Genomic DNA, 23,108 nt, shown 5'->3' with positions numbered 1-23,108 from the left:
ACACCTACTGGAGGTGGACATTAGGAGGCAGTCTACTACGTATGAATTTCCGCCTCCAGTAGGTGTATATGCTCAAAAACTATGCACGGCAGAGCGCATGTTCACTCTGCTGGCACCATTATAGTCTTTTGCCCTTCAGTACATACTTGCTAATCCCGTTGTGAGCTGGGTTCAGATGTAAGCCACCGAAAGGGTGCTGACAGGCAATGTAAAAGCACCCTTAGCTGTGCAGATGCCATACGCAGGTGCGCTTTATGGTCATCTGAGTTTGGTTACAGCACTACCGATAGAGGAATTTCTGGGTTTCTGAGAATCTTACTGTATACTTTCACCAATTAGTATAGTTGTAGAAATGTGTACCTTCAGAAATTTGCATGCTAACAACCTACTGATCACATCATTAAAGGAGTTATTCAATACTGAACAAGGTCTGTCTAGGACTTTTACATTGATGTCCTCAATAGCTGATCGGTGGGGGTGCACGCTGATCAGCTGTTTCTTATGCCAGCCGGATGTGCTTAATTGTGGAACTACACAGCGCCATCAGCTGCATAGTGGCCACAGCCTTGAACTGCACATATGCACCCTATTAATACGGACAACCCTTTTAATCAATTCAGGGCCCTAATTAAAAAAAAAACAGGATATGCTCACCTAGCATACACCGCACCAGATATGCTACTCTAGCCAGGGACTGAAGTCGCATTTCTGGTGTACAAAGCGCCATTTTTGATGAATCTGAAAAATGGGTGTAACTGAACCCCAATTCAACCCATTTCAGAAGAGCTGAATCAAACTGGCGAAAAACTGCCAAAAATCACATTTTTGCACAACTCCCAGTTTTGCTACTTTTCAAAGCTTTTACGACAGTTTTCTGTCCTTAAAGCTTTGATGAATAGGCTTCAGAGTTTTTATTTTAATTAGGATCCTGAATTAAGCGGAGGTTGTCCAGTAGTGAAAGCCCCTTTTTAATCTTCCCTCCGTCTGTACAGTAATGCAGTTGACAAATATCTATAGGGAGACGTCAGCTACGTATTGTTGTTTTTCTGTTAATCATTTTTATTAACAATTTTTAACAAACTGCAAGGAGGTGCGGGGCAAGATGGAAGTTGTGTCCATTCATGAGTCTTCCTTTAGCGCTACCTATACAATGAAGCCGAGAGCTCAAAACGCCTCATATTGTCACAGTCCGCTTAGTGCATAAATTAATGTTTATTAGTTGTCAAAGTTCATTAATTTATTCTTCCTGGGTCTATATCATAAAACTTCATTGATGCAAAACTGTACACAGACTGAGAAAACGAGAAAAAAAGAAGACAAATGTTTTATCAACTAAAGTTTCATTATATTTCTAACTTAGCAGCGTGGTCTCAACAGATTTAGATTTACGACATACCATAATTCCTGAAATTTATAAAAGTTGCTGATATTTTGAAAACATAGGAACATAGTTTGTTCACATGTTCTTGTTAATATGAAAGCCATCTATATGGATTTACACAAGTATTCAAGAAAAATTCTGTAAAGCGCTGTGGAATTAATGGCGCTATGTAAGTGAGAAAAATAAATAAAATCTCAGCGGAAAAAATGGTACTCCGGAGTACAGACGGCTATATTCACAAAACACAACAGAGCTCTCTTACTTTTTTAGGAATATTTCACTTGGGTAGATTATATAAATATTCAATGTAAGGCTACCGTGGAAGTAAGGACTATAGAAAGGCGAGTTTTGGTTCTTTCAAATTGATTTGCCCCTCAATGGGGTAATCGACAATCAAAAGTTTTCCCCTATCCATATGCTTTCAACAAGTCGTACAGACAATGAATAGCGTGGAGGTCAGGCATGCGCACCTCCACTCCATTTAAGACAAGGCCTTATAGAGCCTGGAACAAGGGCCCCGGACTCGGGATTGCTGGAGGTTCCAGTGGTCGGATCTCCAAATAACAAACTTTCTGGGAATAACCCTTTAAAGTATCCTAAATTTAGCGGTGGCCTTACTGAGTAATGGCCGGAGATTGGTTGCTACAAATACCATCTTAAACACTTAAAAACACTGTGGTTGCTAGGCCGTGTATCCCTAGCAACCATAATGTCAGACATAGCTAATCTGATCAGACAAGACAAAACGATAGTTGTCGTTCATGCCATTTCGAGCTGTAGTTTATGGGCTCCTTCACACGCCATTTTACTTGCATTTCAATTTTGAGAAAAAAAAGCCATCAATATTAGTTGTTATATTACATTTTCATTAGGAGTTTTTATTTTATTACATTTGTAACATACTTGTGTTTTTCAGGATCTATATTGACACTTGCGGCCGGAAAAAATACGGTAAAAAGGTAACACTCAGAAAATATGATATTTAAAAGAAGATATGCCACCGACTAAAAAACGCCTCCGATAAACCACAAAGCCAAACCACTATTAATGGAGTACATTTTACATTTCACTATGCCGGATGCAGCACTTTTTGAACATAAACAAAAATGCTGTGAAAAAAAGTCATGAAAAATATATTTTTCCCCCAAAATTGTGTGTGATGATAGTGTTAATTACAAGCGATAGGGCTAATCAGAAATGGTGGCTATCGAGTACACAGAGATGAGCTCCAAAAACAGCTAACATCTACATTTAAGACTACAATTTAGCCTTATAAAAATAAGACACATTGTTCACAGTGACCCTGCAAAGTAATGTGCTGTCAGCGTGATATGAACACCGATACGGAACAGGAATCCATTTTTCCGTACATATGACGATTGCGTGTGATTCAGAGAGGGAACGATACATGAGACATAGGCTGGCACTGTGGATTCTAGTGATCAATGACGTAGTTTCTTACAAATGGGTGTCAATCAATAGAGCTAATTCATAAGTGCCGCCATTGAGTTCCCTCAAACAACCTTGCACTGGGTTACAGATTAATGGGCTGATTTACTAACATGACGTTTTCTTGGCACATTCATCTAGGTGTGAGTATAACCATCAGAAATGTCTACCCTCTGTAACCTTTGGTCATTGACTGTGCAAATATATAAGAATATCTGTTGGGTCACCTGACTTACAAAACCTACGGCTATGTTCACAAGTTGCGTTTTTTTGCTGCATTTTAAGGCAAATTTTAAGCTGTGTTTTACAAGACCAGCAAAAGCTATGAAATTTCAGACATCTCTTGCACACACGTTGATTTTTTTTTCCTGACTGAATTGGAAAATTGCAGCCTTTCTACAAACCGCAGCATGTCACTTCTTTCAGCAGTTCTGCAGTGTTTTTTACCCATAGAAATCAATGAGTAAGTGCAAAAACTAAGCAGAAAACACAGGTATCAGGTTTTTCTGCATTTTTGGAGCAATAACCTAAGGAAGTTGCATCATGTTTTGTTTTTGTTTGTTTTTTTTTGGGGGGGCAGTAAACTTTATCAGCATGCACAAGAGACAATAGAAACCAAGCAAAAACCCAGCAAAAAAAAAACAAAAACACAGCAAAACCTGCTTTTTGTAAGCAACTTTTTTACTACCAAGAGAGCAGGTTTTGCATGCAGAAAAAAACGCAGCAAAAACGCAAAGTGTGAACATTGCCTAAGTCTTAGATTCCGTACTACTGACATACAACATGCAGTATATTTAGCAGATATGAAGACACTATGACTATGCTCTCAATATATGTATTGTGCTGCCTTAAAGTCTAAGAAAGATCCATGCCCCATAGTAATGCCATAGCTCTATGGTTATACTGGACATTTTATTGAACTGTTAAGCTGAAATTTTGGATTAAAATATATTTCTGTTAGAATTAAAAGTTTCAGAAAGCGCAAGGCTTCTGCTTCGGGCTAAGTGCAAGTCATGATGTAGAATTTGACACCTTGATGTTAATAGCATAGCGCGCAGTGATTTCTATGGCGCTTACATGGGATGGATGCTCCCAATCAATTTTTTTGTGCAAAAATTGCGTCATAGCCTTCAACACCGATGTGAAGATAGCCGTAGTGCATTCAGTGTTATTGTAAATACCCGAGTCTTGATTTATACTATAACTATGTGGTAAATGCTAGTAATGAGCAAACGTGTTTAAATCCTCCTTGAATTTCACAAAATAATTTGTATTCTCCAGAATAAATTTTTTTTACAATTTGCTCCGCATGAATTCAGCAAAATGGGGCAAAAAAAATAAATAAATCACCCCACTCACCTGTCCCACCACCCCACAGCTTGCTGACCCACCCTCTGCGCCTGTTGTTCTCTCCTGTTTGTGCATTCTCTTCGGCCTCCTTCACTCTGAGTAGACCTCTGACATCACTGTGCGCCGTACCACAAGGTGTGATGTCATATCATTTGTCCCCTAAGTAGTTCTCGGGTGACAGAAGTCATATCGCCACGATGTGCACCGTGATGGCATGACGCGCAGAGATGCAACTGGCCGTGTCGGAGTGAAGCAGGCTGAAAAAGATGCGCAATACAGGGCAATGCTAAAAGAAGAGAAGGGCCGGATGGCAGGCTGTACGGGCGGCATAACAGGTGAGCAGTGTGGCGAATATTAATACCCTTTTTTTACCTACATTTATTAAGCTCTGGGGTCTTTTGAGAGACCCCAGACCATAAAAAGGAACATTCAATTTGTATTGAATAACTTCGATGCAATTGAACTTCCCTATAAAATTCTGAAATATTTAGAATTGAGAGTCCTGTGGTTGATACCTTTTAATGGCTAACTGAAAAGATGGTAACAAATTGCAAGCTTTCAAGACTGCACAGGTCTCTTCATCAGGCAAAGACTAAAACAAATTCTGAAGAATCACATATTTATGCACAACATAGCACACATAGAACATTGTGCAATGTTGTGCATAAATATGTGATTCTTCAGAATTTCTTTTAGTCTTTGCCTGATGAAGAGACGTATGTAGTCTTGAAAGCTTGCAATTTGTTACCATCTTTTCAGTTAGCCATTAAAAGGTATCAACCACTGAGGACTCTCAATTCTAAATATTTTTCTATCTACCTGCTAACACGGTACCAAGATATATATCTTTCCTGTATAAAATTCTGGTGATTTGCTAAATTTTAATCTCGTCAGAGCCGCTCAATCTCTAAAAACATACTAATCAGCATTATATGGTCAATTATGTGTGAGGATCAGCTGGTCAACATAACTTGGCTTTCTAGTAAGCCAACAGTGTATATACGTAGTAGGGTGACTGTATTATAGAGATAGACCCCTTGGTTGCCATGGGGCCCATGAAGGGGGAACTCTTTCCCTAGCCCCATCCAATTTCCCTCTGGGTGGTATGAGTCATTGCAAGATTTCCCTCACCCCATGCACCTTAAGTTTAGCAAAGTGGTGGGGGCTTGCATTCTTGTCCTGGGATGGGGCATATTACTGCGTTACTACGAATGAGCACCACAAAAGGACCCCATTGACAATGATGCCCTCTCTCTACACTTTGTAAGGGTAAGAGTGGATGAAGAGCAGATAGATGCAAGTAAATGGATGAGTGTACTTAGAAATGATGACACAGTGATTTCATAAGAGGGTACATTTTTTCCAAGTCCGGTAACATAATATTAAAATGGTTGTCATAGATAATTAGGATCTGTTCATGAAAAAACGTGTCATAGCACACACACATAATCACACACATGCAAAATCTATTTTGCTGCCATCAACTAATAGATATGACTACTACAAGATAATTTGTCCCGCTGAGTAATAATTTGTCTCGTGTGCCAAGCACAGACATTATTGAGCCTGCAGTTATATCTTTCCTGTTGTTGGCCGCTATGTTGAGTTGCACCATGTAAATGACTAAGGAGGTAATTTAAAGGAGGGTTTTGCAACCTCTACGGATACTTATCACATCGCTACGAAAACCAGTTACGAGATGGTAGGTATTTTTTAGTGTATTTTCTGTACATATGTGGAATGCCATCTTCTCTGATTTGTAGAATTTAGAGATAAACTTTACAACAGCCACATAAACCTTAGGAATCAGGTTCATTAAAGTGTAATTCCAACATATCCTGTGGATAAGTTAAAACTTGGAAAGAATACTCCGATTCATCAAGACCAGCGATTTTCACACCAGTCTGCATAAGGTAGGGAGTGTTGTGTGGGCCCCATCTGAGCCTCCCCCAAATCCTACTCCAGTCAATGACTACAATAAGATTTCTGGCATAAGGAACGCCACAGCTCATCTAATTCACTAACTAGTCACGCCCTTGTTCTGCTCCAGCTCCACCCATTGTGGATGGGTGGGTTGGGTGAAAACTGGCATAGAAATGGCAAAATTGACAACTCAGGGTTGCACAATAAGTTACAGACCTTTTAAAGTCTTTTTAAATCACTTTTAAGAATTTGGACCTAAATGTTTGGAATAACAGATGAACTTTTGTTGGAGAGTTTTCTGGGCATGCTCTGTAACATGTGCAGAGGTCATTGAGCAGAGAGTAGGAGGAGGTGAATTGTGATTATCCCTTATTGTGATCCGGTCTTACCCTTATATGTGATATTTGTCATTGTAATCCTGTCTCTGGTTATAGTGTGGTGACTACTGAAAAATGATCTTTACAGGACTTAGGCTTAGACTTAGTGAACAAAGTGACAATTGCAAGATTTCAGGAGTCTTTTAAAATGCAATGACCTGAAAAGAAATGATCAAAAATGTTTAAAAACAGAAGAATTTTACTCGTTATCTTATCATGTGACTTGCTTTTTCCGCAAAGTGAATGAGGAAAGGCGATCTCTTATGGGCAATTTATGAGAGACGATAATTGCCCAAACGATCATTCATACAACTACTCCTTCACAATCTATGAGTCACAACTGGTGACAAGTAACCTGTCTTTGCCCATAGAAGAATGGTCATTTTTAAGGAAAACCATAGTCGATTTTAGCTGCAGATGCTAAAACTAAGACACAAACGCTACGTATGACTTAAAGTGGATGGGGCATTATATTTTAGCACTGATTCTTTATGTCTGCCATATCTGTCAAGCACTCAGAACCGCAGCTTGTCACCGCGAATGTCACACCTCATCCATATGTAACACTGAAAATGTGTCATTCCTTTAGCTATTTACCCAAACATCCAATCTATAAGTAATACAGAAAGGTGATAAAATCCCATCATGTGAGGTGTGAGCTGTAAATGTGTCGACAACTTCAACTCGTAGCGAGACATAATTAACTAATAATTCTATACTTTCTGTATATATTCGCAATGTTTATTTGCATAAATTAAAGTCTGACTGATAATTTTCAGTTCGGCAAATTTACACAAAAAATGTGCACATGGTATGTATGTCAGAAAACACACAATAATCCTGATTTCTTTTCGTTCTGGCCCTAATTAGCCCTAAATATGAAAGCGATGAGATCACCTATGATAACTTATGGCAAGTCAAAATATATCCCAATTTATGGCCTTATGACATATGGATTCTATTTTTCCTGTAAATGCGAACAAGTACATTTTAACACAAGTTTGCTATATATTTTAGACTTGTTTTTTGTGTTGTCTTTTTACATGTGTCATGTCGAGATCGAGATGAAGTATGTTAAAAAAAATGTGGCATGAGAAGAAGTTCTATAAAAGTTAAGTATTTATTCCTTTTGCAATATGCCCTGTATTTATCGTGAGACCTCTAAACTAGTGTAGCTTTTTAAATGTGCATTTTTGGAAATTCCCGCCCTGTAGCCATTGTAGAATTACAGTAAAACGTTATGTCTTTTTTGCAGCAGTGCGCAGACAGTAGAGCTTGCAGCTGAACCATTTTGTATGGTGTGAATACACCCTGAAGCAACCACAAAGAATGAAGCAACTCATTCGCTTCCTCCATGAAGAAAGAAATCTACAATAGTCAGTAATTTCTGCATTACCTAGCCCCGTCCTTTCAGGAATATCATGTCATACAACTTCACCGGTTCATTCATTCTAGATAATAGTTTGGTAAAATACGAGAACTTAGGTAACTTTTTCTCGCTCTATTCTATGCACATCTCACGGTTTCCCTTTGTTTTCTTCAGAAATAATTCATCACGTAACCTCTTGGTGGGAAAAATGATTGCACCGGAGGATTCACCCTTCCGTGAAAATGTATTGCTTGGTATAATCTGCAGATCTACTCGAAACCTAGGACGGCAGCAACAGAGACAACTGTAACCCCTTGTGTGTGGAGGGATCTCTTCGGACTTATTCTAGAATTATCGGCTGTTTTTGCCACGGTGAAGGAGCACTTTGTACTGGCCTAAGTTGATGGATGAGGGTCTGGAATAAATGTAAGCTTCTTGTGCTGTGTCACTTTTGGTTTTGACATCCAGCTTTTATTTATTTCCTCCTTGCATCTTGATGCGGGGACACCGTTTCAGCACTTGCATTGAGGCATGTGACAGTTTTTTATGTTGTATTAATGGTACCACTGCGGCTTTTACACGGAGATGGAGATTCGATAGGCATCGACATGAACGCCAAGATGACACGTAAATAAGAAAGTAAGTCCTGTGAAAACTAAGTAAAGCTATTCAGGTCTTTGCCGTGACATATTATAGCGTGGGCCTGGATTGTGAGACTACGAAGACGGTGTTGGCACAGGTCGATAACTGCCTTACTCAACTGCAAAGTCCAAACATATGAGATGTCTCAATCTATTTTTAATTTTTGGAAAGTCATCCACTGTTTATACTACTGGGACATGCTGTCATTGATATAATCTTCTGAAAACAGGAAATAAAATAACACTTTTCGGGGGAAGAAACTAATGGCATTCCAAATTATGCTATCAAAAAGAATGGCCCGGTTCCACCTTATTGGAAACCTTGGCATTGGGTGTGACTCCATCACAGACGAGCACTCAACTGTTGCCTGCTGCATTATGTAGAAGGGGGTCACTAGGCCGGGGGCCAAAAACGGGGGAGTAGGTCTTCCTGGAGAGCGTGAAAAAAAAATGGTGTTTGGATTCACGGTTCTTTTTTATTTTCTTCAGCAGAGATTAAAGAAAAACTTAGGTATTTAGATTAAAAAAATTGGACCTGTAGCAAAGAAAAAATAAAGTCTGCCGATTTTTTTCTAAAAAAAAAAAAAAAAATGACTTGATGCTTGTCATTTACTAAAAGACATTGCACTGAAATCTAAGAAAATCAATAATGGCAGGAAAAGAAAACCTAAGGTGGTGTTAGGGTCACTGAGACACCGTAACCCCCTTTCCCCCAAGCAGTGCTGTCACATTGATGTCCTCATTTACCCGCTCTCTTTCCACTAAAAAGGAATAACTACTCGATAATTAGTTTCTTTTTTTGAAATGCATCATCGCAAGAGCGTCTAGATTCATTAGAGCAAAATAACATACATTACTAGTTAGAAAATAGGGAAACAAGTCTCACTGCCTAAAGTTTAGAGCAAAATGTACAAACTGTACCGGCAGAGCTAGGACGCTGGGATTAGCTTACATATTCTTCGAAAAGAAGATGGTGATATTTTACAATCATTAAAAAAAAATGCTTTCCAATGGATAAATGGAAAGGGGTTCATTCCTAAGGGGAAGGTTAGAACACAAAATCTAAAATATTGCCGGAGCTGAACTATGGAACAATCACATAGAAAGTGAGGGCTGGAGATATCGTCAGAACGGAATATGACATTGTAGACTAATCATGTCTTCATACGAACACTCACTGAGGCCTTTTACACTATCGACTGGAACAGAGTGGATAATGGTTACCTTATTGTGCATTATAGGCATTCCTATACTAATGCAAACCCATACAGATGATCAGAAAGGCTGGGAAATGGATGATATCAATAATGAAGGTCACATCACCTTTCTGTCATCCCTCACCCCTCTTTAAAATTATTGGAGCTACATATGAGTGGTAAAAGGCACAGGGCTGAGTGGCAGAATCGGGCAGGATTTCTTTCTTTATCATGTGTATGTTCACATTGAGTTATTTTACAATACAGAATTATTTTTTTCACCCACTCACTGCTCATAGATAAATTGAGATAAATAGATAAATTGATAGATAGATCTATAGATAGATATAGAGATAGATAATATAAAAGATAGATGATAAATAGATCGATCGATCGATCGATAAATTAGATAGATTAAATAGAGACAGATAAGACAGTAAAAAGATAGATAATAGATATATAGATAGATAAAATATGGTATATTAAAAAATAACAATACAATTGAGTAATAAATTGGACTAGCACATCTCAAAAATACTTCCATTTCAATAAAAAAAAATTAAAAAAAATACTCTCAACTGTATAAATGACAACACACTTATTTATATAGTTGGTTAAGCTAACATTAATATTGTATCCTACTTTTTATTTTGCGCATCCTAGCCGTTTAAATCATTTTGATTTCAGATATATTTTTTTTTCAAAAATTGTGAAAATCTTCTAAAAATTACCTTAAAAAAATTTGGGCAAATAGACGGTGACAGATGGAACATCTTGCTCAGAGGGATCCATGCTATGAAACTGCGTAGACAAAAATACGTCTTCTTGCCCTTACTCAATACAGTTTCAGATTACATACTAATTTCTTCTCAAACTTTCATTCTTTTTTACCAGATTATTTGTTTTGTTAGACTTTTTACTACGACATTGTGACATTACAATTGCATTTTAAGAGGTTGATGTCTTCAAAATGCTCTCATATAATGGAACTTTTTTTTTTTCCAACTGCTCTCAGCTAATCCTTGACAGCTCATTATACAGCAAGCAAAGGGATCAGAATATTGAATTCTGACCTCTGCTTTTAATGACGTATAAGTGGGTGGAGAACTGAGTGGAGAGGAGAAAATATATTCCTAGGGCAATTACTGGAACTCATGTGAAAGGATACCTACCTCTTATCATCTGTCATCGCTATCTATTATTTCATGCCTGCCTCGGTTTTTATTCGTGGTGTGATTTACATACGATTCTTAATATATTTACATTCATCACCAAAATAAAAATCACCAGAATCATGTTCAGGCTAGTAAAAAAAAAAAAAAAAGCAAAGATAACTAAATCTATGCCACTATTCTATATTATACAATAATTTATTCATTTATTACTCTAGTGTTGGATACAGATTTTATGACGTGTTATTGCCAGGATTAAGAAAAGAAATCTATCTATAGATAAATAGAAAGATAGCAGGATCGATAGATAGATAGATAGATAGATAGATAGATAGATAGATAGATAGATAGATAGATAGATAGATAGATATGGGATAGATAGATAGATAGATAGATAGATAGATAGATAGATAGATAGATAGATATGGGATAGATAGATAGATAGATAGATAGATAGATAGATAGATAGATAGATAGATAGATATGGGATAGATAGATAGATAGATAGATAGATAGATAGATAGATAGATAGATAGATAGATAGATAAAAATCCAGAAAAATTGGAGGCAGCACACCATTTGTAGTGAAAAGGAGCTATTTAATCAGCCCAGAAGGCGAAGTTTCGGTCCCAACAGGAACCTTTCTCAAGCCTCTCTTCCTCTTAGATAGATAATAGATAGATAGATAATAGATAGATAGATAGATAGATAGATAGATAGATAGATAGATAATAGATAGATAAACAGATGATAGATAGATTATATAGATAATAGATGATAGATAGATAGATAGATAGATAGATAGATAGATAGATAGATAGATAGATAGATAGATAGATATGGGATAGATAGATATGGGATAGATAGATAGATAGATAGATAGATAGATATGGGATAGATAGATATGGGATAGATAGATAGATAGATAACAGATACATATAGATAGATAATAGATATATAGATAGATAACAGTTAAATAGATATATAACAGATAGATAGCAGTTAGATAATAGATAGATAGATAACAGATAGATAACAGTTAGATGATAGATAGATAGATAGCAGTTAGATAATAGATAGCTAGATAACAGATAGATAACAGTTAGATAATAGATAGATAGATAACAGATAGATAACAGATGATAGATAGATAACAGATAGATAACAGATAGATAGCAGTTAGATAATAGATAGATAGATAGATAGATAGATAGATAGATAACAGATAGATAGATAACAGTTAGATGATAGATAGATAACAGTTAGATGATAGATAGATAAGTTAGATGATAGATAGATAACAGTTAAATTATAGATAGCAGTTAGATAATAGATAGATAGATGTTAGATAACAGATAGATACAACATATCTACTTCTTTGTTACATCCTAGGTATTACATACCCTTTGATTTGGTTCTAGTGATAAAATCCAGCTGTTCTGTGACAGATCTGAGGGTAGGTGTCACTCCCTGCTGCCTAGTTGATAAGTATTTATCTACAAGTGCCAGTTTTGGAGTTTATTCAATAATTAATAAATACATCAAATCTATCATTTTGCCGATCAAGGCGTTTTGTAAGACATCACTGTTTGGATGTTTGCAACTCAATGTCATTGCATTATCCAAAACAAACTGCATTTATGGTGCACATCAATAGTTCATGCCTGTCTTGTCCATAAAAATAATGACAAAAATTAAATAAATTAAAATCCCTTTCTTTAATATGTATTTTTCTCTATAAGTCATCCCATTGTTAAATCATGTTCTTTAATAGCAACTTAAAATGTAATGTCTAAATAGAATGAAGCATTTCCCGCATCATTGCACCGCAGAGGTGTATTTTTCTTTCCCTTTATGTCTTTTCTCAGGAAACAATATGTAAAAATATTCAGCTACTTTAGTCTTGAAAGTCAATAAATAAAAAGCTATTTAAATTACATTTAACAGCATTTTTGCTAATGACTGTAATTTGTCACAGAGTCTGCCCTGCCGCTATTGAAATTTAGACATACTTTAATTGCCCATGGGGTAAGATGGCTAATTATGAAAAAAAGTTTTGCATGCTCCATACAGTATGACATAAAGAGATCAGCGCTGAGCTCTTTGAAATGTTCACTGGGAGAATTATCTGCGTCTGCTCTTTATCACTGCAATCAGCTCATCTAGATCATTTATTAAAAGACATCAAGTCTATCGCCTACAAATCCTTCATAGATGACGATTTTACATTTAAAAAGCGCTTATTATCTGGGTAATAAACGCCGAGCATCTTAATCTGCGGTATAAAATCTATTTATACATATTGTTCCGCAGACATTTATAAAAAGACACTCTATATCCCCCCCCCCCCCAGAAGGGACGGAAATCCACCCTGGTAAAAGTTATGGTCGCTTACAGAAAATAGCCTATGTGCAGAGAGCAGAGATGGAAAGGGCGCTAAGTAGCGAAGATGGTGGGTCATTCTGGGGGAAATAGGGAAAAACAAAAAAAGGAAAAATTCACGTGATAATAAACATCCAGAGTAACTTGTATCCATTTCCATCCAGCTCGATTAACACCTGTGTGGTTTTAAGTTACATGTTCCTGCAGAGCAAATGTCAAATGAAGGCATTCGCAGAGACCTTAGGAATTTTAGGGAAAAAAAACATAATGGATTTAACCCTCACGCTGCTAGAACTACCCCCACCACCTCCAAGACAAAAAAAAAACAACCATTTCTTTGTGAAGCACAAAGATGATTTCCTCCATATAAAACTGCCTGCAGGTAATAAGGATCGTTTGTCAGAAAATAAGAAATTGCCTGAAATAATTACTTAGGTGACATCAATATTCACCATCATTATCAACTATCTATCTTTACATATATATATATATATATATATATATATATATATATATATATATTTTTTTTATTATTATTATTATGATATATGTGTGCATATATTAGTTATGTGTATGCATATATTCAGATTTAGATATATATATTTATCTAGATTTAGATTCAAGGTATCCTTGCTAATCATGGTAAATATTGATGTATATAGTGTGTGTGTGTGTATATATATATATATATATATATATATATATATATATATATATATATATATATAGTCATGTGTACACGCACATCTATGCATAGATACACACACATACACACATATATATACACACACTCATATATTAGATTATATATATATACATACATATGCACACATGTATATAAGTGTGTGAATCTTGAATCTTGTGTGTGTACATATATACACACTATATACATAAATACTTAACATAATTACCAATGATACCTTGAATCTAAATTTAGATATGTATATAAATATATATCTAAATCTGAATATATGCATACAAATAACTATACATACATGCGCACACACACTCATATATATATATATATATATATATATATATATATATATATATATAAAATATTTCATGTTCTCATCATATTTGTAACCCTTGTCTCCAAAGTAGAATTATTTGTGTGAAATTAAGCTACGCCACTGAAGTGCAGAGGTTATGGCGGAAGGTTAAATGCTTGTGGCCACTGATAATAAACAGAAAATGGCTTTGAGAAAGAACAGGGAGCAATTGTTGGACACTACGCTTTATCATTCGTGTAGACGGAGTAGGGACTAACCTGGTCACTGGCAAAAGGTGGATTTGATCAAATGTAACATCCCAGAAAACACTGCGCTGCTTTGTGCCTCTACTCAGTACCTCGGACCACTTTCGGTGCCTGGAGTCGCTCTCTGGCCATGGGGCTTATTAAAGATTTATAAATATTTACTGCAAATTAATAGATGATAAGCAATAGGGGAAATAAGATTTCATGTCACGGCACCGAATGATATTATCAATGATAAATATGTATTCTCATCATAAAATATGTATTAATACTATTGGTAATAATACATATTTATTGTTACTTAAATAACCAATGTTCTTAACCTCATATTAACAGACCCCAGTATATCTATATGGATGGACAGATAAAAAACAGCCAAACTATGACTGCAGTTCTCAGCGTCCTACCCAAATAATGGAGACTGTCACATGCCATTAAACAATATGTAGATTTTATTAAATAACGCCCGGATGTTCAATTTCTTTGCCCCGTGAAATCATTTCAATCACAGCGAATGGCGCTCATTTAATAAAGTTGATCAATTATCGTTAGGCTCATCTGATGTTATTTATTGATTTGGATTGTAATGAATGCATGTTGTGAAATGAAATTATAGACAAAATAGTAAAAAAAAAAAAAAAAGGGGGAATATTTCATACGTATACATATGCACAGCAATCGATGACTGAAGGGTTGCCAAAGGAAGAGCCATTTAAAAATGAAGATGAAGGACCCCAAGCTTCCCAATTTGGGCTGTTGTGGGAGCGAAGCGTGGGGAATGCTGATGTGCTCCGCTCTGCTGTGCTCTGCATGCTAAAGATTCATTCCTCACACAGTGGCCCTCCTGAGCTGAGCATTAAACAGGGACAAAGAGGCAACCAGCGGGGGCTTCTATTCATGCTCCAAGAGCCAAAGCTGGAAAGCCAACCACAGCCATGGCTGGTAAATGATGCACTTTACACCAGCCATACTTCCCCTTAACCTAGTCCCTAATATCTTAAGTCTTTTGATCCTCTAATGGTCTTCTTCAGTAAATGCCAGACTGCAGCCCATCAGGAACAGAAATCAGCTCTTTACAAAGCAAACTGGGATTCCCATAGTATTACAATATTGGATGGAGTGTGGCCTATTTAAAGGAGAGATTGGATTAAATGCAATGCTTTTCTTCCACCTCGCGCCTGCAACAGTGACCGCTCTCGCCCCGTCCACACGCAGCATTAGCCGAGAAGACGCTGCCCAAGGTTTACACCAAGAAAGAATAAGCAAAGACAATAAACTGGGAAATTTGTGAAAATAAAGTTATATTAGATTCCGTTTGCAGAACATACAAAAAATATTGATGCAAGAAATAAATACATTACAGATTTGTTTTTTTGTTGTCTGAAACCTTGTAGGAGTTTTTTTTTAGAATAACAATGCTATTCAACATGAATAAAAATATTCAATAACACATCCCATAGAATCCAGAAACACCATATTGCATGTGTGCGCACGTATACGTATGTATATATATATATATACTTTATATATTTTACACACATACATATATATATACACACATATGTATATACACACATATATATATGCACATATATGTATACATATATACACACACATTATATATACACATATGTGTGTGCATATATGTATGTGTGTGTATGTATATATATATACACACACATATATACACATTATATATACACATATACATATATGTATGTGTGTACGTATGTATATGTGTATATATGTATGTGTGTATATATGTGTACACACACATACATATATACACATTATATATACATATATGTGTGTATATGTGTATATATAATGTGTATATATGTATGTGTATGTATATATATATATATACACACACACATACACATATATACATACATACACATACATATATACACATTATATATACACATATACATATATGTATGTGTGTACGTATGTGTATATATATATAATGTGTGTATATATGTATGTATATGTATGTGTATATCTATATATCTATATATAGATATACACACATATACATACATATATACACACACACATATATATATGTACACACATATATTTACATACATATATGTATATATGTGTGTATGTATATAATGTGTGTATATATGTATATAACGTGTGTATATGTGTGTATGTAAACGTGTATATATATATATATATAAACATATATACACACACATATATCCACATTATATAAATATATATATACATACACATATATGTATAAACTACGTTACAGCACACAATTAAAACCGTACAATTTACATACACTTCTGCATGAGTTGTTAACAGAGAGATAAAACATAGCATCTTAGGTGACTAGCAAAATATGGAACATTGGCCCCAAAATAACCCCCAACAGTGAAGAGTTGTAGGAGTGCAAACAGCCCAACATGTAAAGCAGTGCACAGGATCTGCTAATGCCAGGAGGGTGAAGGGCTATATATCTCTTGTAGGTTTTCTAAATTGAACTGTAAACATTGATTACCCTCTGTCCTCGCCCCGCAGGCAGCTCCTATTAATTAACTGATAGCATTTTATCAGGAATATAATAGGAAAGAATAGTTCCTCTTTTGTCTGCCATGAAATGTGGGACGTGGGATGAATCCGCGTTCACACTCTGTCATTGAACATCCGAATGGGCTGCTTTGGAGGAGATCTACAACTACCTGGTGGTGGCTTCATTCTGCCCTCTAACGCTTTTTAGCCTGATTGTGAATGTGATGAGGTTTAATGAACTATGTACAGTAAGCAATGCTCGCACACACTTTACGGGGATATAAAAAAAATTAAGAGGAATTATTGGCTGTAATTTATTTGCTGGTTTGGCCAGGATGTCAGGCTGTAGTTGAGGCATAAATACATTCATAACAAGACAAGACTGTAAAAACAGATTTGAAGCAAGGAGTTATGCGCAAAGTGTATAATTAAATGTATATACCTTCTTTGTTGGTTTGTTGGCTCTTTGATTTATCCCAAGGTATAATAGATTTATCGTCTTCTTCTCCCTCCATCAATGATTTCTCATTAGGCATGTACCAGGTAGAATTATGCTCTGCCATAAGAGAGTCAAGGTCTATCGTACTCATAGAATTTTTGACATTTTCAGAGCAACAACTGTTCAATTCACTGTCCACATTTTGAGCAGTACAGTCAGTTTTTTTATTCTTCATCCCCAAGGGTTGGTCTTCAGAAATGCTGAACTGCTGTCTCTGAAGTTGGATCTGTGCTTGCAATATCTCTAGAGGGTGGATCTCATCCTGGGTTGATGTGCTAGTTGGAGTGCGGACCTGTTCCATCCCTGGAGTACCAGGGTGGCCAGCACCAGTACTGCTCAACCCATAACTGTCCGGGAGAGAGGTAGTGTTATTTAGAATACTTAGACCCATTGGTTTTTGTCCATTAAGAAGTCCATGTTCGTTCCGTTGAATTTTTGGAGACCCTGTTACCAAAGGACAGTTACTTGGTTTAGATATGTTGTTATCTGAACTAGAAGAAACTTCATCTTCGTTGCCATACGTAGTGTTGACATCTTCAGAGAAGTCGACGTGAGGTGAGCTACTATCTGATTTAGTCACACTTTGAATTCCACTGTCCAAAGACGACATGAGGTCCGGTTGATCACCAAGTAGTAGCTCCCCACCTTTAGCCCAAGATGGAGAAGTCAAAGGCTTGTCATGCTGAGTCCCACCAGGCTCTACTGTATTTGCAGACTGGCCTTGTTGCCCTGGGCTGATGATAGCGCCCCCACTGTCTGCAGAATATTTATCAAAATAGTTACCTGGGCTCACATGTCCACTGTCTCTTTTTCTCCTACCCCTCCCACGTCCACCACCAGTTACTGGTTTGCCATCATTGCCAGGAGTCACATCAATATTGTAGTTTGGGGAAAGACTGGTTTCTCCCTGTGTGGGTTGGGATACTCCATTTTGCCCTGCAGGTTTGCTGTTATTATTGGAAGCACCGGGCCCCTGACTGGCTTGAGAAGAGCCCCCAGGGAAATATTCAGAATTAGTACCATTTCCACTGTTGTTATTTAGTTCATTCTCTGTTTGGCTCAGCTTTCTTTTCCCTTCGGCTTGGCTTTTTTTGTTAAATGTTACATTGAGGTTTGGAGCACCTAAGCTAGCAATCATATTCTGACAGGCTGTGGAAAGGGCAGCTAAACAACTTTGTCCAAACATATTTTCTTTTGCAGTAGGTTTATTGAATGAACCTAGGGACAGTGCCCCTAATTTGCTAGCTGTGGAGCGCTGGCTTGCTTGGAAGTCTGACTGCGGTGGGTAGGAACTTGGGGATGAATTTACACCTGTTTGATTATGTGGTGTTGACTGTCTATTTGATCCAACAAATGGAAACCCTGACTGCTGTCCTATACCTGGTGTTGTGAAATCTGGGGGTCCTCTCCGCTCAGTTGTGGTACTATTCATACCCACCCCTCCACCCGGTGACTGCATTTGAGCTAAGTTAGTAATGTTGTTTCCAAACTGAGAGTGCATATTTGGAGAATGTAAGGCCTGAACGTGCCCCTCTCCTGGCATCCCTAATGACTCCTGAAGGCCCATCCTATTGACACCTGGCCTAAAAATCATATTTGACCCATTCTGCTGTAAATTTATATCATGGGATGCGGGATCAGCGGGAATACTCGACCCACCCATCCTCCTCTGAAGAATATCTCCTGGTGGGTGAGGTCCAGGAAACCAAGCATTTTCCTGACCCACATGTGAATTTTGGGAGTCAAAATTACCAATCCTTCCCCCTTCACGATCAAAATTAGGCTGCGGCAAACTCCCCACTTGACCTCCATGGACAATGCTGCTTTGATTAACATCCCCGTGATGGCCCAATTGCTGTAGATTAGCCTGTCTCATTCTCTGTTGTTGGTTTCTGGAAGCCATTTGTTTAATCATCATGGCTGCGTTTTGCCTCTGCTGAATGGACTGGTGGTCTGGGCCGGGGTGCTGCAATGCTGGACCAGGGGGGAAGCTTTCTGGCACTTGGGGAGTATAGTCACTTGGGAGTCCAGGATAAGTGGAAGGAGAAAGGTGACTGTCTATGCCAGCATTGTGAATGCTGTTGCTATTCCAGGCAGAACAGTTGTCAACGCCATGGTTATTCGGAAAGTCAAATCTGGGCCTTTTGGTAACATTCATGTAGGGGGCATCAAAGTGCTGCAATCTTTGATTTGGAGGTTGCTGAGGAGGTCCCTGCTGCATATTGAACATAGACTCCGAATAAGGATTCATATTTCTATTCTCCAGTCTTTGAATGGGGTACTCAAACTGGGAATGCTGGTTCTGCATTACTGGTCCATTGTCCGGCAGGTTTGGGTTTGAGGTACTGCCTTCTGTTTGCTGCTGCCTGGTAATTGCTGGCGGGCAAGAGTTTTGTCTGGCAAGTAAACCTGTCTGCTGTTGCAGGAGGGGGTGCCTGGCGTTCACCGCAGGCTCCATGCCCACAGGCATTTTTCGAGCACCTCCAAACCTCTCATAGAACACCCCGTGCTGTTGCTGTGGATGAACCTTAGTCATGCCCACTATCCCAGGAGGTCTTGGCAAAACAGAAGCGCCAGGAAAAGAACCAGCGGAAACCTGTCTCCCAGCACCATAATGCCCCTCAGAATCAGAAGGAGAAAACACAGGTACCTCAAAGTGTCCCGCAGGAGCGTCGCTGGGGTAATTGTATTCCAATGGATCCACACCTCCTTGGTTGTGGAGTCTCCTTTGTTCCAAAGTATGAGAATCAGAAGAGGTGGATGAAGGAAGCCCATGGAAGGAGGCCGCTCGGTTTGGAGACTGGTCCAGGGGCAGGCAGGGTGCAGGGACAGCATGGTTGGAGGTGGTGGAGTTAGGGTGCTGAAACTCAGGCAGGTTACCTGTTCTCTGCTGGCCAAAGCCTTCTCCTGCCTGGTTCTCAGCCAGCTGCTCGTAGCCTTCACCAAAGCCTTGTGGATTGCCAAGATTATTGTTGTAACCCATGAGGCGACCCCCGTGCAGGCAGGACGCTGTGGCATCAGCAGGGCCTCCAAAGTTGCCACTGAAGTGGGGGTGATGCTGGTGAGGATGGCTGCTGGGGTGCCCGTGGTGCTGCTGCTGCTGCTGGGTGCTGAAGAAGCCATGCATGCCACCAGCGTGGAGCTCGGAGTGCCCCCTGGCATGGTACCCGTACGGCTCGCCGTTCAGGTTGAGGTTCATGCCCATCATGGCAGGCTCGGTCATAGCTCCTATGGAGGGGTCCACCGCGGCAGAGGAGCCCCCGGAGTGGAAGGCAGGGCTCTTGAAGTGGGAGCTCATGTTCATCCCGGGCTGGGGGAAGCTCCTGTCTCCTTGGCCGGCGCTTCTGCTATTGATCTGCGGCTCAAACTGCTCCAGCCCAAACATAATTCCACACACCGATCAATAAGTCATGCCAGTCCTCTCCGGTGACGCGGCGGTCAGTGTGCTGTGCGCCGGGGGCCACTCACATGGTGCACGGGGCCCGGCCTGCTGCTGGCAGATGGCACACACCGGTGCAGGGCAAGTCACCGGGCACAGGACGCTCCCTGCGCGCTGCACTCACTCCGTCCACATCCGACTGGCTGCAACTTTCATCCGTGCCACCTGCATGGCAGGAGCTGCCCGGTGCTGCGGCGTCTGGGTCCGGCGTCAGCTCCGCACTGTGTCCTCAGCCGCACACGGCAGCAACAAGTTTTGCATTTCAGCGATGAATCGCTCACAGCGGCCCCAGCCAATGTGATCGCACGGAGGGGGCGGGGCCACGGCGGTAAGGTGGTCCGGCCACAGCACGGCGCGGAGCGCACACCTAGCGGGCGGCGAGATAGTGCGGGCGGCGGCGGAGGGAGACGCGGCTGGGGTGCCTGCCCGGTGTCCGGCCGCCTGCCTGTGCCTGCACCCTTGTGTCACACAGCAGTGTGGAGGGCACAGGACGATGCCAGTCAGGTCCCCGGGTAACCAGCCGGTGTGGCTGCAGGCATGTAGCTGTATTCTCCACAGATTACTGGCTCCATACAGGGCAGATAGATGAGATAATATTAGATAATATGTATATGGCTAGGTAATAAGATGGCTCATAGAATGGATAGATGTGTATAGATAGGAGGCTGGATCTACACACACCCATAGTAACGGAATACATTCAAATAATAAAACATCCAGCAATAGTGATGAGCGAATATACTTGGCTTTTCCAGAGCACGCTCGGGGGTCCTCCGAGTATTTTTTAGTGCTCGGAGATTTAGTTTTCATCGCCGCGGCGCAGCTGAATGATTTACATCCAGGGACGGACTGGGGCTGAAATTCAGTTCTGGCATTTGATCACACAGGCCCATGTTGTCCCCGTCCCCAAACACCAGATGGGATATATTACTAATATTACCCTGGATGGAGGAAAGCACGATTTAATACAAGGCCAATGTTTCTAATGATACTTGTGGCCTGCTGGGGTAAGAGACGGAGTCACTGACTTTGTGTTTCGGCACAAATCTTAACAGTGTGGTGTCTTGAGAGCACCTATTCCGTTAACAACGTAGCAGACAAGGCAGCCCACGACCAGACAGGCCCTTCTGGCATTTGCCAGAATTGCCAGTTGGCCAGTCCGGCCCTGTTTACATCTGTTAGCCTGCTTGATTACATGTGGGGGTTGCCTGGTTGCTAGGGAATCCCCACATGTAATCAAGCAGGCTAATAGCTGTAAATCATTCAGCTGCGGTGAGGAAAACTAAATCTCCGAGTACTAAAAAATACTCGGAGGACCCCCTAGTGTGCTCGAGATAACCCAAATAATGAGTATATTTGCTCATCACTATCCAGCAACACTATGACAGGCGCTAAATCTGATCATCGATTAATGACACTGACAAGTCCTACATGTAGAGAATAGGAATATAATAGGAAGCGCAGGTGACTGGGGACCGGTAATAATACAGTGCGTCCGGGGGGCGCCTATAACCTGCATGGAGCATTCTAGGTGACGGCAAAGGGTGGGCACAGCACAGCAATACCACAGTTCCCAGAATATTTGGGCAACCCACATAACAAGGAAAAAAGAACAATTATATGTATAAAAAATTAAATACAGACATGCGTATATTGTCTATAATCTATTTCTCTGCACATATACCATATGTTATCTATTTGCCATCTATCCATCATGTTTCTCATAATATCCATATTAATATCAATATTACACGGCATAGCTGTGTTTCCGTAGCGCGTAAATGAGTTATGTGTGTCTGGGTGTCTACCTGTATGTCAGTATGTGTTTATGTAAAGACAGATAATGCTGTTTGTGAGCACGTCTATCTATGAAAACAAAGAAAATGAGGCAGAAAGAAGTTAAAAAATGCTATTTAATAGCTCCAAGTGTGAGCTTTTCTTAAGCTATATATCTATCTAATGTATCTATCTATCTATCTGTTATCTACAGTATCTATCTATAGATATAAGAAAAAATGCAGGCAGCACTCCATAGCTTAAAGGTGAAAAAGGTGGTTTGATTTCAAACCCACATGCTGTGGCAACGTTTCGGCTCAAATGAGCCTTTTTCAAGCACGTGCTGAATCTGCATCCAGGACTGAAACGT

The 23,108-nt window shown here is 39.2% G+C and overlaps 1 protein-coding gene across 2 annotated transcripts in view; it reads right to left on the bottom strand.

Annotated features, from left to right (window-relative positions):
* MN1 (MN1 proto-oncogene, transcriptional regulator) overlaps positions 1–21,209 on the bottom strand; it is a 63,279-nt gene extending 42,070 nt beyond the window's left edge. For both annotated transcript variants that reach the window (XR_011319387.1, XM_069758708.1), the window contains exon 1: positions 17,467–21,209. Coding sequence is in view for 1 of the 2 variants with exons in the window: in XM_069758708.1 (XP_069614809.1) it covers positions 17,467–20,908 (3,442 nt within the window). In the remaining variant the exon portion in view is untranslated. The remainder of the gene's footprint in view (positions 1–17,466) is intronic.
* Positions 21,210–23,108: the final 1,899 nt, after the last annotated feature.

This window comes from Ranitomeya imitator, chromosome 1 (assembly GCF_032444005.1).
Source record: "Ranitomeya imitator isolate aRanImi1 chromosome 1, aRanImi1.pri, whole genome shotgun sequence".
Lineage (NCBI taxonomy): Eukaryota > Metazoa > Chordata > Amphibia > Anura > Dendrobatidae > Ranitomeya > Ranitomeya imitator.
The sequence above is the reverse complement of the archived record's forward strand: the minus strand, read 5'-3'. Positions and strand labels throughout refer to the sequence as shown.